The sequence below is a fragment of the Bufo bufo genome, chromosome 10, assembly GCF_905171765.1.
Source record: "Bufo bufo chromosome 10, aBufBuf1.1, whole genome shotgun sequence".
Lineage (NCBI taxonomy): Eukaryota > Metazoa > Chordata > Amphibia > Anura > Bufonidae > Bufo > Bufo bufo.
This window is the reverse complement of record NC_053398.1, coordinates 149,711,499-149,724,200: the sequence shown is the minus strand read 5'-3', so window position 1 is coordinate 149,724,200 and position 12,702 is coordinate 149,711,499. Positions and strand designations below refer to the sequence as shown.

Sequence of the window (12,702 nt, the reverse complement as noted above, 5' to 3'; positions counted from 1 at the left end):
GGTATCTCCTGTATATAATGTTATATGTACAGCTGGTATAAGTTATACATCTTGTATATAATGATATGGACCATGCTGGTATAACCTGGGTATATTCTGTATATAATTATATATGTACAGCTCGTATAGGTTATACATCTTTTTGTATATAGTGATATGGACCATGCCGGTATAACCTGGGTATCTCCTGTATATAATTATATATGTACAGCTGGTATAAGTTATACATCTTGTATATAATGATATGGACCATGCTGGTATAACCTGGGTATATTCTGTATATAATTATATATGTACAGCTCGTATAGGTTATACATCTTTTTGTATATAGTGATATGGACCATGCCGGTATAACCTGGGTATCTCCTGTATATAATGTTATATGTACAGCTGGTATAAGTTATACATCTTGTATATAATGATATGGACCATGCTGGTATAACCTAGGCATCTCCTGTATATTATTATATATGTACAACTGGTATAAGTTATACATCTTCGTGTATATAGTGGTTTCCACCATGCTGGTATAACCTGGGTATATTCTGTATATAATTATATATGTACAGCTCGTATAGGTTATACATCATCTTGTATATAGTGATATGGACCATGCCGGTATAACCTGGGTATCTCCTGTATATAATTATATATGTACAGCTGGTATAAGTTATACATCTTGTATATAATGATATGGACCATGCTGGTATAACCTGGGTATATTCTGTATATAATTATATATGTACAGCTCGTATAGGTTATACATCTTGTATATAGTGATATGGATCATGCTGGTGTAACCTGGGGATCTCCTGTATAGAATTATATATGTACAGCTGGTATAACCTGGGCATCTCCTGTATAGAATTATATATGTACAGCACGTATAGGTTATACATCTTTTTGTATATAGTGATATGGACCATGCTGGTATAACCTGGGTATCTCCTGTATATAATTATATATGTACAGCTGGTATAAGTTATACATCTTGTATATAATGATATGGACCATGCTGGTATAACCTGGGTATATTCTGTATATAATTATATATGTACAGCTCGTATAGGTTATACATCATCTTGTATATAGTGATATGGACCATGCTGGTATAACCTGGGCATCTTATAGCAGTGTTTGCGTTCAGCATGATCTTGTATAATTAATATCAGTGTAGCCTATATTCTTTGCAAAGACAATCAATTCAGTTTAAAGAGGACCTTTCATGGTTTTTTATTAATTGAGAGAAATACCTGATGCTGCCAGACTAACCTGACTTTTTTAACTATCGCTCCTGCGCTGTGCCCCCCTGTATTTTTCCCGCTCAGTATGCTAATCAGTACAGGGAGGAGGAGATGAGGGTTTCTCAATGGGCGTCTCCCTCTCCCTGGCTGTTCCAATCATGGTTGTGTGAACAAGCCCTTATCCACACGTCACCGATCCACGGGCGTGTGCTGTCCGTCTTCTCCACATATTCATTTTATTGAGGTTTTTTCCCACATTAGTGTTTAGCACAGTCAGTGGGTCAGTGGTTTTAGCACGGAAGCATGCTCTATTTCATCTGTGTTTATGGATCCATCACACCCATTATAGTTTATTGGTCCATGAAAAACATGGACCCAAGATAAACACCATCTATGTTTCACGGACCAGTCATAGGAGATGCTCTGAAAATTAAATTTTAGGCTGTGCAATGTCATTGTAACATGGATGACACATGGAGAGCAAAAATGGACACAGGGACCATACACGGAAATCTTCATGGATGAATCACTGGCCATCTTATTACACGTTTCATCACAGGCGCAGCCTTATTCAAGGCTTGTACATAAATCTGCCTTGGCTATATGGTCACAAACGATTATTATCTTATTCTCAACTCAAACCTGAGCATTTCCAAAAATGATTGTCAGTAAGACTACCATTTTGTAATACGGTACCTGAGATCTTGCACTTATCGCTACACCCATGGAACAAGAATCACTTCAGTGGTCGATCGTACCACTAACTGTGGTGACATTGTGGTGCTATCTCCTGGTGTGCAGCCAGCCCACATTGGGAAGTCCCCACATTACAAGTGTAGTATTCTACAGCTTTATGGGACCAAGTGGAGATCATGCGCCACTGGATTATTTATTTCACTACGTTTCTTTAGAAAATATAAAACAAGCAATAAACTAATATACATAAACCATGAATTAATTATCACTAAAATGTTGGCAGGTGTTAAAAAATGTAATAAAATAAATTTAAATAAATAATCCAGTGGGACGTGATCTTCACTTGATCTGATACATCACCCAAAACCCAGGACTGTATTATTTATCCCATACCAATTAAAAGACTAATCTCAGCCCCATGTGTGGGACACTCAACCAGACAAAGCCCCACTGGATTACAGCTAGAGCTGGGCAATTAATCAAATGAACCCTTTTAGTCCCCAACAATGTTTTTATTTTTTTAAATATCGTCATATCATTTTTTCCCTCTGGCTGCTCACTGAGCAACGCGGTCACAGGGGACGAGTACGGCGAATGAAAGTATAGCTGTCATTGTTCTCCTTCTCTGTAGATGGCGCCGGACTTTGGAAAGCACATCCTTCATGAGAAAAAGAAGGGCCCAATTCCAGGATCTGCTGCAACAGCTGGCAGATCCCAGCTCCAGTCCTGCTCGGTAACTCATGTTGGCGCTTGTGGTATGGGAGAGTGGTGGCAGAAAGGGCATTGTCTTCTGATTCCAGCGACTTGCATCATGAATGAAGGTCTACATGAGATCGTCCTGGCCCTAGAAGGGCCTTTCCCCTCCACCTATTGCACACAAACAGGTTGGTGGCCGTACCCTCATAGCATTAGTATACAGTACGTAGAAAGAAAAAAAGAAGACAAGGAAAAATCGCTAATTGGCCTTAAATGGAAAATAATTGAAATTATTTTATTTTTGCCAATATCTCCCTGCCCTAATTAGTGGGTCATGGTGAAGCCCTCCTCCAATCTTTTCTGTGGCTATGCTCGGGAGGGCGGCCCAGATGCAGCAAATTTGCTACAGTGGAAAATGAAACACAAAGGCCATATTCAGAGGGTTTAAATAACTCAAAAATTAGATTTAGTGGGGAGGGGCACGGCATGAAGCGTGAAAACATTTGGGCACCAAGTAAGCCAACTAATAGGAGGTGTAAATTTACACATAATGTCTTAAATCTAGCAGGACGCAACAAATTCATCATACAGCACGAGACACTGATACATTTAAAGGGAACCAGTCACCGGGATTTTGTGTATAGAGCTGAGGACATGGGCTGCTAGATGGCCGCTAGCACATCCGCAATACCCAGTCCCCATAGCTCTGTGTGCTTTTATTGTGTAAAAAACCTGATTTGATACATATGCAAATTAACCCGAGATGAGTCAGAGCTTGAAAATATGACTCTTCTCGGGTCACACAAGTGAGATGTGACTCTTATGTTAATTTGCATAGAAGGCGGGAAGTACGAAAATGCATAATACTTATTGAATTCGTCTGCAAATGAAATTAAAAGTGTAATTTATATGTTTAGGGTAACACAATGAACATTTAGAAACGCTCAGTGAGGGGAGCATAGTAGAGGTTCCCTTTAATGCATCTTTAGGCTTATTGCACACGAACGTGTGCGCTCCGTGGCCATATTGTGGACCGAGTTTGCGGATCCGCAATACACGGGCACCGTTCCGTGTGCATTCCGCATCACGGATGCGGACCCATTCACTTTAATGGGTCCGCAAATCCGGAGATGCGGAACGGAACCCCACAGAGTGCTTCCGTGGGGGTATCGTCCCGCAAAAAGATAGAACATGTCCTATCTTTTTCCGAAACAGCTGGATCGCGGCAGCTGCCCCGCGGTGGGTGTTCGTGCATTGTGGTCCGCAGCACGGCCAGAGGCTGCACACGTTCGTGTGCAAGAGTCCTTAGACTAGGTTTAAAGGGGGTGTCCAGCTTTTACTTTTATTTTATTCACGTCCCAGAAAACACAGAACATAAAAATGTCACTTACCTGCTCTCCACCGCCCTGGTCTTTTGAATTCCCAGTGTGTAAACCAATAATTGGCCACAAACGTCACGAGGCTAACAATTGGCTGCAGCGGTGGAACTGACCTTGTATGGAAGTTTACAAACTGTGGTAGAAGCTGGACAGCCCCTTTAAGTTTACACAGGATTAGCAAATCTGTCTAACGTGTTTTTGAATGAACAATCACAAGCTTGTGCCAACTGAGAAATGGGAAGCATTTTACCAACAGGTATTTCAATAGCACAGAGAGGGAGGTCACTAGGCAGCCATCTACACAATGTACCTACCAACTGTGGAGTCTAGAAGGGGTCGTCACATTCGGCCAGCCACCCTGGAGGGAAGAGCCTCTTCTCTTACCCAATGCAGGTGTAGGAATATGCTCATTTTTCTGCAGGGGACATGTAGCACCCATAGCTGGAGCGCCGGCAGAGCTGCAATATTACAGGGGGTTGTCCCATCAGGTCCATGACTTCCTGATATGCAATTTAACGTGTACCTGAACCCGCAGACTAAAAACATTCCGGCGTCAGGTAGATATTTTTCTTGGGTTGTGTGGTCTTATAGACAGGACACTACATCACAATAGCACTAGATGCAGCCTACTCTGGTGACAAACTCCTTTTTATCCCATTGCTATAGGCAAGCATAGAGAAAGAATATTAAATGAGCTTTTCCCAATATAGTAAAGGATGGCATATTGCTGGGATATGCCATCACTAAGTGGGAATCAGATGCTGCAGCTCTTTCACAGTACAGCCATGATTCTGCAATACAGCCAATGTGTTTCCCAGAGATCAACCCAAGCCATATGCCACAACAATCTTTCATGGGAATACCCCTATCTGACTATTACATGGGCATGCACTGGCTGATGCCCGAAAGGATGGCAATGACTTTTCACTTGGAAATTGTTCCCCCCAGCACATAGCACTATGGAGACTGGTGGATATGCATTTTCTTGTACAATACTTGACTTGTATTTAGTCGCTGACCAACAAAATTTAAAGCAAAACATCAACCAAAACCAGACATTTTAGTGACAAGCACATAATGATGGTTGAGAAAAGGTCAAATTCAGGCAAAAGATCCTCTGAAGTCACAGATACCTGGGATTTTATCACACTGAGTAAATCTGTAACCTCAGGTCACAGAGCATGGAACGAAAGGAGAAGTAGAGTGTCAGCTCTGGGGAACAGGGGCTGATGTGATGAGCAGATGTCTACTGCACTGTGGAATATGCTGGCACTATAGAGAAGTAATAGGATCCTCAATGTTACTAATAATCAATAAGAATATGGGCCCTTTGAATATTTAATAATAAGGAATGACATCAGGTTACTGGACTGCGGGCACTGTGCCACTGCTGAGCTTTAGGAGACTCGCCATATTTCCAAGCTGCCTGAATTCCCAGGGTGATGAAATGGCCTTATTAATGGCCCACATGACTATAAGCAGATGACAGACTACAAAATCTCCCACAGACGGCTCTGGAGGGTTCACAGACTGCCCTCTGGGCACACATCTGGGCGGCCGCTATACACTACAGCCACCAATAGTTTAAACAGGCACCAAATAAACTTTGTGCCATTGTGTGAAGGCCTCACTGCCAGCTTACCTTAGGTACACAGACTGCACAAATACACATTACCCTCGGCAGACCTCTGCTATAAACGGCTCACCTTTTATTGGCGCTTGGTGTTGACAAGTGATAATCAGAGTATATTTATCAGCGTGTCAGGCAGAGTGTACTGTGCCCAACAGAGAGAAAACGTTATAAATAGCCGGCCAAAGAGAAGGATAAGAGGCAGCTGGGACAGTATAAGCAAGTGATGTGCAATCTGCGTCCCACCGCATGCTGTGCTTTGTAGGCACACTGTACTGAGCGGTCAGTAATTCAGGGAAGTGGGGAGAAGGATAAAATCCTTCTGAGGGGTCATCATCGCCTTCTGCTACAGTGACAAGACTACTGGACAACATGAAGACTGAGCCACTGAAAAGCATCTGCCTAGGAGGGGGCAAATCTTGGCAGAGGTAAAACACGCCAATGGCAGCCTTCAGTCCAGCTGGGAGCTGTAGTCCCTCAATCACAACTAGACCGTAAAATCAAGATATCTGCAATGTGATAAACGGCAGAAACGGCAGGCAATCAGAAATCATCGATAGCAAGTACCTAACACCCACAAGGTTGGGTCCTTACCTGACTTTATAAGACACCCCCAAGTCACAAGTGCAAGGAGAAGCCACCTACAGCTTTATGTGTATGATCTCAAACCTGTATTCTGTGGGATGTGAAGTCTACAGTCCTTGTGGGACTACACGCACCAAGCTGCCTTCTATGGGAGCCCAGTTCCCCACGGTCAGTCTGGGCGATGTTAATACACAGGACAAGCTTCCACTTATAGGCACATGTAGGTACCAATACAATGAAGAGCCCGAGGCTGCCGCTATGGTGGAGGGGGCTGTCAGCAGCACTGTACTCACGTTTGATCTGCCTGGGATTACTCTGTTTTCGCCTGGACATCTCTCTGGGATGGGCAGGGAGGGTCAGACAGTCCTCATGCCCACTTCAGTCCTTTGCTTGGGCAGCAGACGGAGCTTCAGGCCAGGGGAAGGGTACTGGGCTCTTCTGCCAGGGGTGGTAGGTACCCTAAGTTCCCCTCCTACAGTTTATTGCAGGAGCATTTGCCAGGAATTGAGGTATGGTCAGCAGGCAGTGCCGCCTCTCATGTCAGTGCCCAGGGGATCCCATTCATGCCTGTGGCATGGGTCCATAGAACAAGGTGCCCTCACCAGCTCAGCTCACAAACTCTCTCGTCTCCTGTGTATCATGCGGAACGCCTGCAGGTGTGTAATCTGCGGTTGCGCCCCCTGGACCCAATTCGGGTGTCATATAGAGAAGTCCAGTCCTGGGCTATGCACGGAGAGTGACAAGCGATCGGCAGGGTTCTGGTGCTGTAGATCAGGTGCCGGAAGGATACCGCTGCGGCAGCAGCAGGCGGATCCGCTCTCAGCCTCCCCCGGAGAAGACGCGCCGGGATCACTACTTTTTCTCAATGGAACGCTGAAATGTATCAAAGCGGCCGCAACATTCTGAACGGGGCGTGGCCACAGTCAGGAAGGCGGTGCAGGCAAACCCTCCCACTGGTACACACACCAGATGTCACCGCCCAACCTGCGACGTCATGACGCACGCACAATGCAATAGTATAGAGGACTTTCACATTAGCCAAAACGAGCTACGGAGGCGTGCTGTGGACAATCCTCCTACACGAGCGCTCCTTACAGTTTTAACAGGAGTGTTGGGAGAGTAACGAAGCTGGTATTGTCAGGCTGGATGTTCATGCTGACAAAGCAATTAGGGACATTGACTAAAAACGTTACAAAAGGGGGCAGAATAAAAACAAATAGAAATAGACTAAATAAACATAAAAGTAAGATCAGGCTCTGAGGTCAGGCCCTGTGCTAGACCTGCACTGGTGTGTGATCTGGTATGGGGCTGATTAGTCTCTGAGATCAGATGAATCAGCTTATAGAGAACACAGCAGCAGAGACCCTACCTGCTGCACACACCCACTACAGGCTATTGGAAAAACTAAAAACTATCATTCTGCATGTGTCTTACCATGAGCCTTGGTATCAAAGCCTATGGTCTGCTAAGCAGGTGTATCCAAGCCTATTGCCACTGTATCTAATCTTATGTATGTATGATACTGCCCGCGGAGTAGGGATACAAGGCTATTATGACTGCACCATTGGATTGCAGTGCAGCCATTGAACAACCCCAGAAAAATCCAAAACGGCTTCGTTGAGCGATTTTGGGGTTGCACTGACACACAATTCAGTTCAATGGCTGACGCATGTCGTGGGTGACGCTGTATCTAAACCTATATTCTATACTGTATCTAAGCCTATTATGTCGGCCTCATGTCATACTGTCTGCTGCTATTTTCACACTTGCGCTTACCCTTTCCACTATTGAGATCCGTCATAGGATCAATAGCGGGAAAAACGCTTTCGTTTTGTCCCCATTCATTGTCAATGGGGACAAAACGGAACTGAACGGAGTCACCAGAATGCATTCCGTTCAATTTGGTTGCGTCCCCATACCGCAGCAAGCAGCGTTTTTCTGTCCGCGATGTGGTGTGGAGCAAGACGGATTCGGCATGACAATTTAAGTCAATGGGGACGGATCCGTTTTCTCTGACACAATCAGATCCATCTTGGCTATGTTAAAGATAATACAAACGGATCCGTTCATAACGGATGCAGATGGTTGTATTATCGTGACGGATGCGTTTTTGCTGATCCATGACGGATCCAGCAGAAATACTGGTGTGAAAGTAGCCTTAGGCCTCATGCACACGGCAGTTTTTTTTTCCCTGTTTACGGGCCGTTTTTTGCCTTCCGTATCCGTTCTGTTTTTGCAGAACCATCTATTGAAAATTTTATGCCCAGCCAAATTTTTTCTATGTAATTACTGTATACTGTATATGCCATACGGAAAAACGGAATGGAACCGGAAACACTACTGAAAGAAAACAAAAAAAAACTGAAAAACTGATCCAGAAGAAACGGCCCACAAAATACTGAAAAAGGGCTCATGCACACGACTGTATGCCCTCCGAGACAAACAGTCCGTGAGCAGGCCATATGTCCCGGAGCGGCATACATCGTGCGCATCAGGCCGCCCCCCGAAGCTATTGTCCTGCACTCATAAGATCATGAGTGCGGGACAATAGTCCCGTGGGCGGCCGAATGCGCACAGCATGATAGTAACCTATGATGCTGTGCGCTCCTGTGCGCAAGATGTATGCCGCTCCGGGACATATGGCCCGCTTATGGACCGTATGTCTCAGAGGGCATACGGTCGTGTGCCCTTAGGCCCCTTGCAGACGAGCGTGTCCGGATTAGGTCCGAACCATGTTATAAGGGGAAATAATAATGATCGGGTCCCCATCCCGATCGTCACCTAGCAACCGTGCGTGAAAATCGCACTGCATCCGCACTTGCTTGCGGATGCTTGCGATTTTCACGCAACCCCATTCATTTCTATGGGGCCTGCGTTACGTGAAAAACGCACAAAGAGGAGCATGCTGCGATTTTCACGCAACGCACAAGTGATGCGTGAAAATCACCGCTCGTGTGCACAGCCCCACAGAAATGAATGGGTCCGGATTAAGTGCGGGTGCAATGCGTTCACCTCACACATTGCACCCGCGCGGAATACTTGCCCGTGTGAAAGGGGCCTAACTGTGAACCAAAACCAGGTGCAGGTCAAAAACACAGAAGCGGTGCAGATCTTTCCATTATGCCTGATCTCTGTGTAGCCTCAACTCCTGTTTTTTTATCACAGATGGAAATCACTGATCGAATACTGACTGTGTGAATGCCGCCTTAAGGCCTCTTTCACACGGGCGTTGCGGGAAAATGTGCGTGTGCGTTACGGGAACACCCGCGATTTTTCAGCGCGAGTGCAAAACATTGTAATGCGTTTTGCACTCGCGTGAGAAAAATCGCGCATGTTTGGTACCTAAACCCGAACTTCTTCACAGAAGTTCGGGCTTGGGATCGGTGTTCTGCAGATTGTATTATTTCCCCTTATAACATGGTTATAAGGGAGAATAATAGCATTCTGAATACAGAATATATAGTACAATAGGGCTGGAGGGGTTAAAAAAATAATAATAATAATTTAACTCACCTTAGTCCACTTGCTGGCGCTGCCGGCATCTCGTCTGTCTCCTTTGCTGAACAGGACCTGTGGTGAGCATTCATTCCAGGACCTGTGGTGACGTCACTCCGGTCATCACATGATCCATCACATGATCCATCACCATGGTAAAAGATCATGTGATGGATAATATGATGACCGGAGTGATGTCACCAACGGTCCTGGAATGAATGCTCACCACAGGTCCTGTTCAGCAAAGAAGGAGACAGACGAGATGCCGGCAGCGCGAGCAAGTGGATTAAGGTGAGTAAAAATTTTTTTAATTTTTTTTTAACCCCTCCAGCCCTAGTTTACTATGCATTCTGTATTCAGAATGCTATTATTTTCCCTTATAACCGTGTTATAAGAGAAAATAATAATGATCGGTTCTCCATCCCGATCGTCTCCTAGCAACCGTGAGTGAAAATCGCACCGCATCCGCACTTGCTTGCGATTTTCACGCAAACCCATTCACTTCTATGGGGCATGCGTTGCGTGAAAAATGCAGAATATAGAGCATGCTGAGATTTTCACGCAACGCACAAGTGATGCGTGAAAATCACCGCTCATGTGAACAGCCCCATAGAAATGAATGGGTCCGTATTCAGTGCGGGTGCAATGCGTTCAACTCACGCATCGCATCCGCGCGGAATACTCGCCCGTGTGAAAGGGGCCTAAGAGGGTGTCTCATGAGAGCAAGCATACATCTGATTTGGCAGTTCAAACCCAAGCAATCATCAGGGGAAGCTACAGACGGTCATACATTTCCCATACAATTACTGCAGGGCAAATGAATTATACGGTGACCATGCTATCAATGGTCTCACCAAATCCTCCAATGTTAGGCCTCATGCACACCACCATATGTATTTTGTGGTCCACAAAAAATACGGATGACGTCTGTGTGCATTCTGTATTTTGCGGAACAGAACAGCTGGCTCCTAATAGAACAGCACTATCCTTGTCCGTAATGTAGACAATAATAGGACATGTTCTGTTTTTTTGCGGAACGGAAATATGGACATACAGAAACGGAATGCACATTGAGGAACTTCCGTTTTTTTTTGCGGACTCATTGAAATGAATGGTTCCGTATACGATCTGCAAAAAAAAGGAACAGACATGGAAAGAAAATACGTTTGTGTGCATGAGCCCTTAGAGTTGCTCTATCAGCTCCATTTCACATGTCAGTGAATCACAGATGTGTGCCCTATGTGTTCTCCACAGACACGTACACCACTTACTGTGGATCAGTGGAAAAAACAAAAAGACATGCACTAGTTTGGACCTTAATATGCACCAAACACACCGACTGAAGTCTATGGGGATGTGAAAACCAATGCAGACAGCATCCGGGTTCTGTCAGTGCTTTTCACGGACCATTGCTAGGACTGGAGACGCTCTGGAAATTGATTTTCAGCCGAGCAGCGTACATGGAATACGGGTGACACACGGAGGGCAAAAAACAGACACACAGACCAAACAAGTATTCTTCATGGACATCTTCACAGATGAACCACTGACCGTCTTGTCACAGATGTCATCATGGACGTATGAAAGGTGCCTTAGGCTACATGCACACAACCATATGTTTTGCGGTCTGTAAAAAAAACGGATGATGCCTGTATGTCATCCGTTTTTTTTGCGGATCCATTGTAACAATGCCTATCCTTGACCGCAAAACGGACAAGAATAGGACATGTTCTATTTTTTTTTTTGCGGGGCTACGGAATGGACATACTGATGCGGACAGAACGGACACGGAAACAAAATACGTTTGTGTGCATGTAGCCTAAGGGCTGTTTCACACGAGCGAGTCCATTGCGGGAATCACGCTCCGTGTGTGAGTGAGATCCTCCGCTCTGGACTTGCAGGAGCGCATTGCATCATCATGATTTATAATGCTGTGTGTCTCTGCATGCCATTTTTTCCACAGAACCATAGTGACATAAAGCTGTCAGTATGCACACGACCGTTGTATTGGTCCGCATCTGAGCTGCCGTTTTGGCAGCTCGGATGCGGACCCATTCACTTCAATGGGGCCGCAAAAAGATGCAGACAGCACTCCGTGTGCTGTCCGCATCCGTTGCTCTGTTCCGTGGACCCACTAAAAAAATATAACATGTCCTATTCTTGTCCTCGCTTTGCGGACAAGAATAGGCATTTATATTAAAGGCTGTCCGTGCCGTTACGCAAATTGCGGAACGCGCACGGACGCCATCCGCGTTTTGCGGATCCGCGATTTGAAGACCGCAAAACACACCACGGTCGAGTGCATATGGCCTTAGGCTGTGTCTGGTATTCACTCGAATGGGGCTGAGCGGCAATACCAGACACAGCCCATGGAGCGGGGAAAAACAGACTTTTTTAAAACTAATCTCAGACGACCCCTTCAAGTCAGACAGCAGAGTCACTGTAACAATCAATGGGAGTTGGAAGATACTTAAAAAGCTACACATGCCCAGATGCCCTACAATATAAAATGGCATTCACAATGCAAACTCCCTACAGACATCAAGAGCAACAGCGACACCAGCAGCTCATAGAACAGTACTGCAATGAAATACTAGAAAAATCAGCATTGACCACACAATCCCAACATAGTCCATTACAGTCCACACACACTGTAATGACGCAAATGGCACATTTCATAGAGCATATGGAAATCCCTACAACACCCACAATGCACACAGCAGGACCTTCCAGTATATTTTGTGTAAAGGGACATAAATAGAAAACAGTGGTCAGACCAACAGAGAATATGGCGGCACATCCAGCTCGGCAGGGCAGAGGAGAGCTGCCAGAAACCAGTGGAACGTATCAGGCGCAGAGAGGAAAGGTCCAGCCTGCCCCGCCGCACATCACTGACAGTTCATTTATGGGGGGAATGTTTTTACAACAGTTGGTTACAAAACCTCCATAGCTAACTGGACTTTGTGTCTCCCAATGG

At 45.2% G+C, this 12,702-nt stretch overlaps 1 protein-coding gene across 2 annotated transcripts in view; it reads right to left on the bottom strand.

Annotated features, from left to right (window-relative positions):
• The window catches only part of ZFPM1 (zinc finger protein, FOG family member 1), an 87,517-nt gene extending 80,376 nt beyond the window's left edge, over window positions 1-7,141 (bottom strand). For both annotated transcript variants that reach the window (XM_040409302.1, XM_040409304.1), the window contains exon 1: window positions 6,524-7,141. In XM_040409302.1, coding sequence (XP_040265236.1) covers window positions 6,524-6,563 — 40 coding nt within the window. In that variant the 5' untranslated portion in view covers window positions 6,564-7,141. The remainder of the gene's footprint in view (window positions 1-6,523) is intronic.
• Between the last annotated feature and the right edge of the window lie 5,561 nt (window positions 7,142-12,702).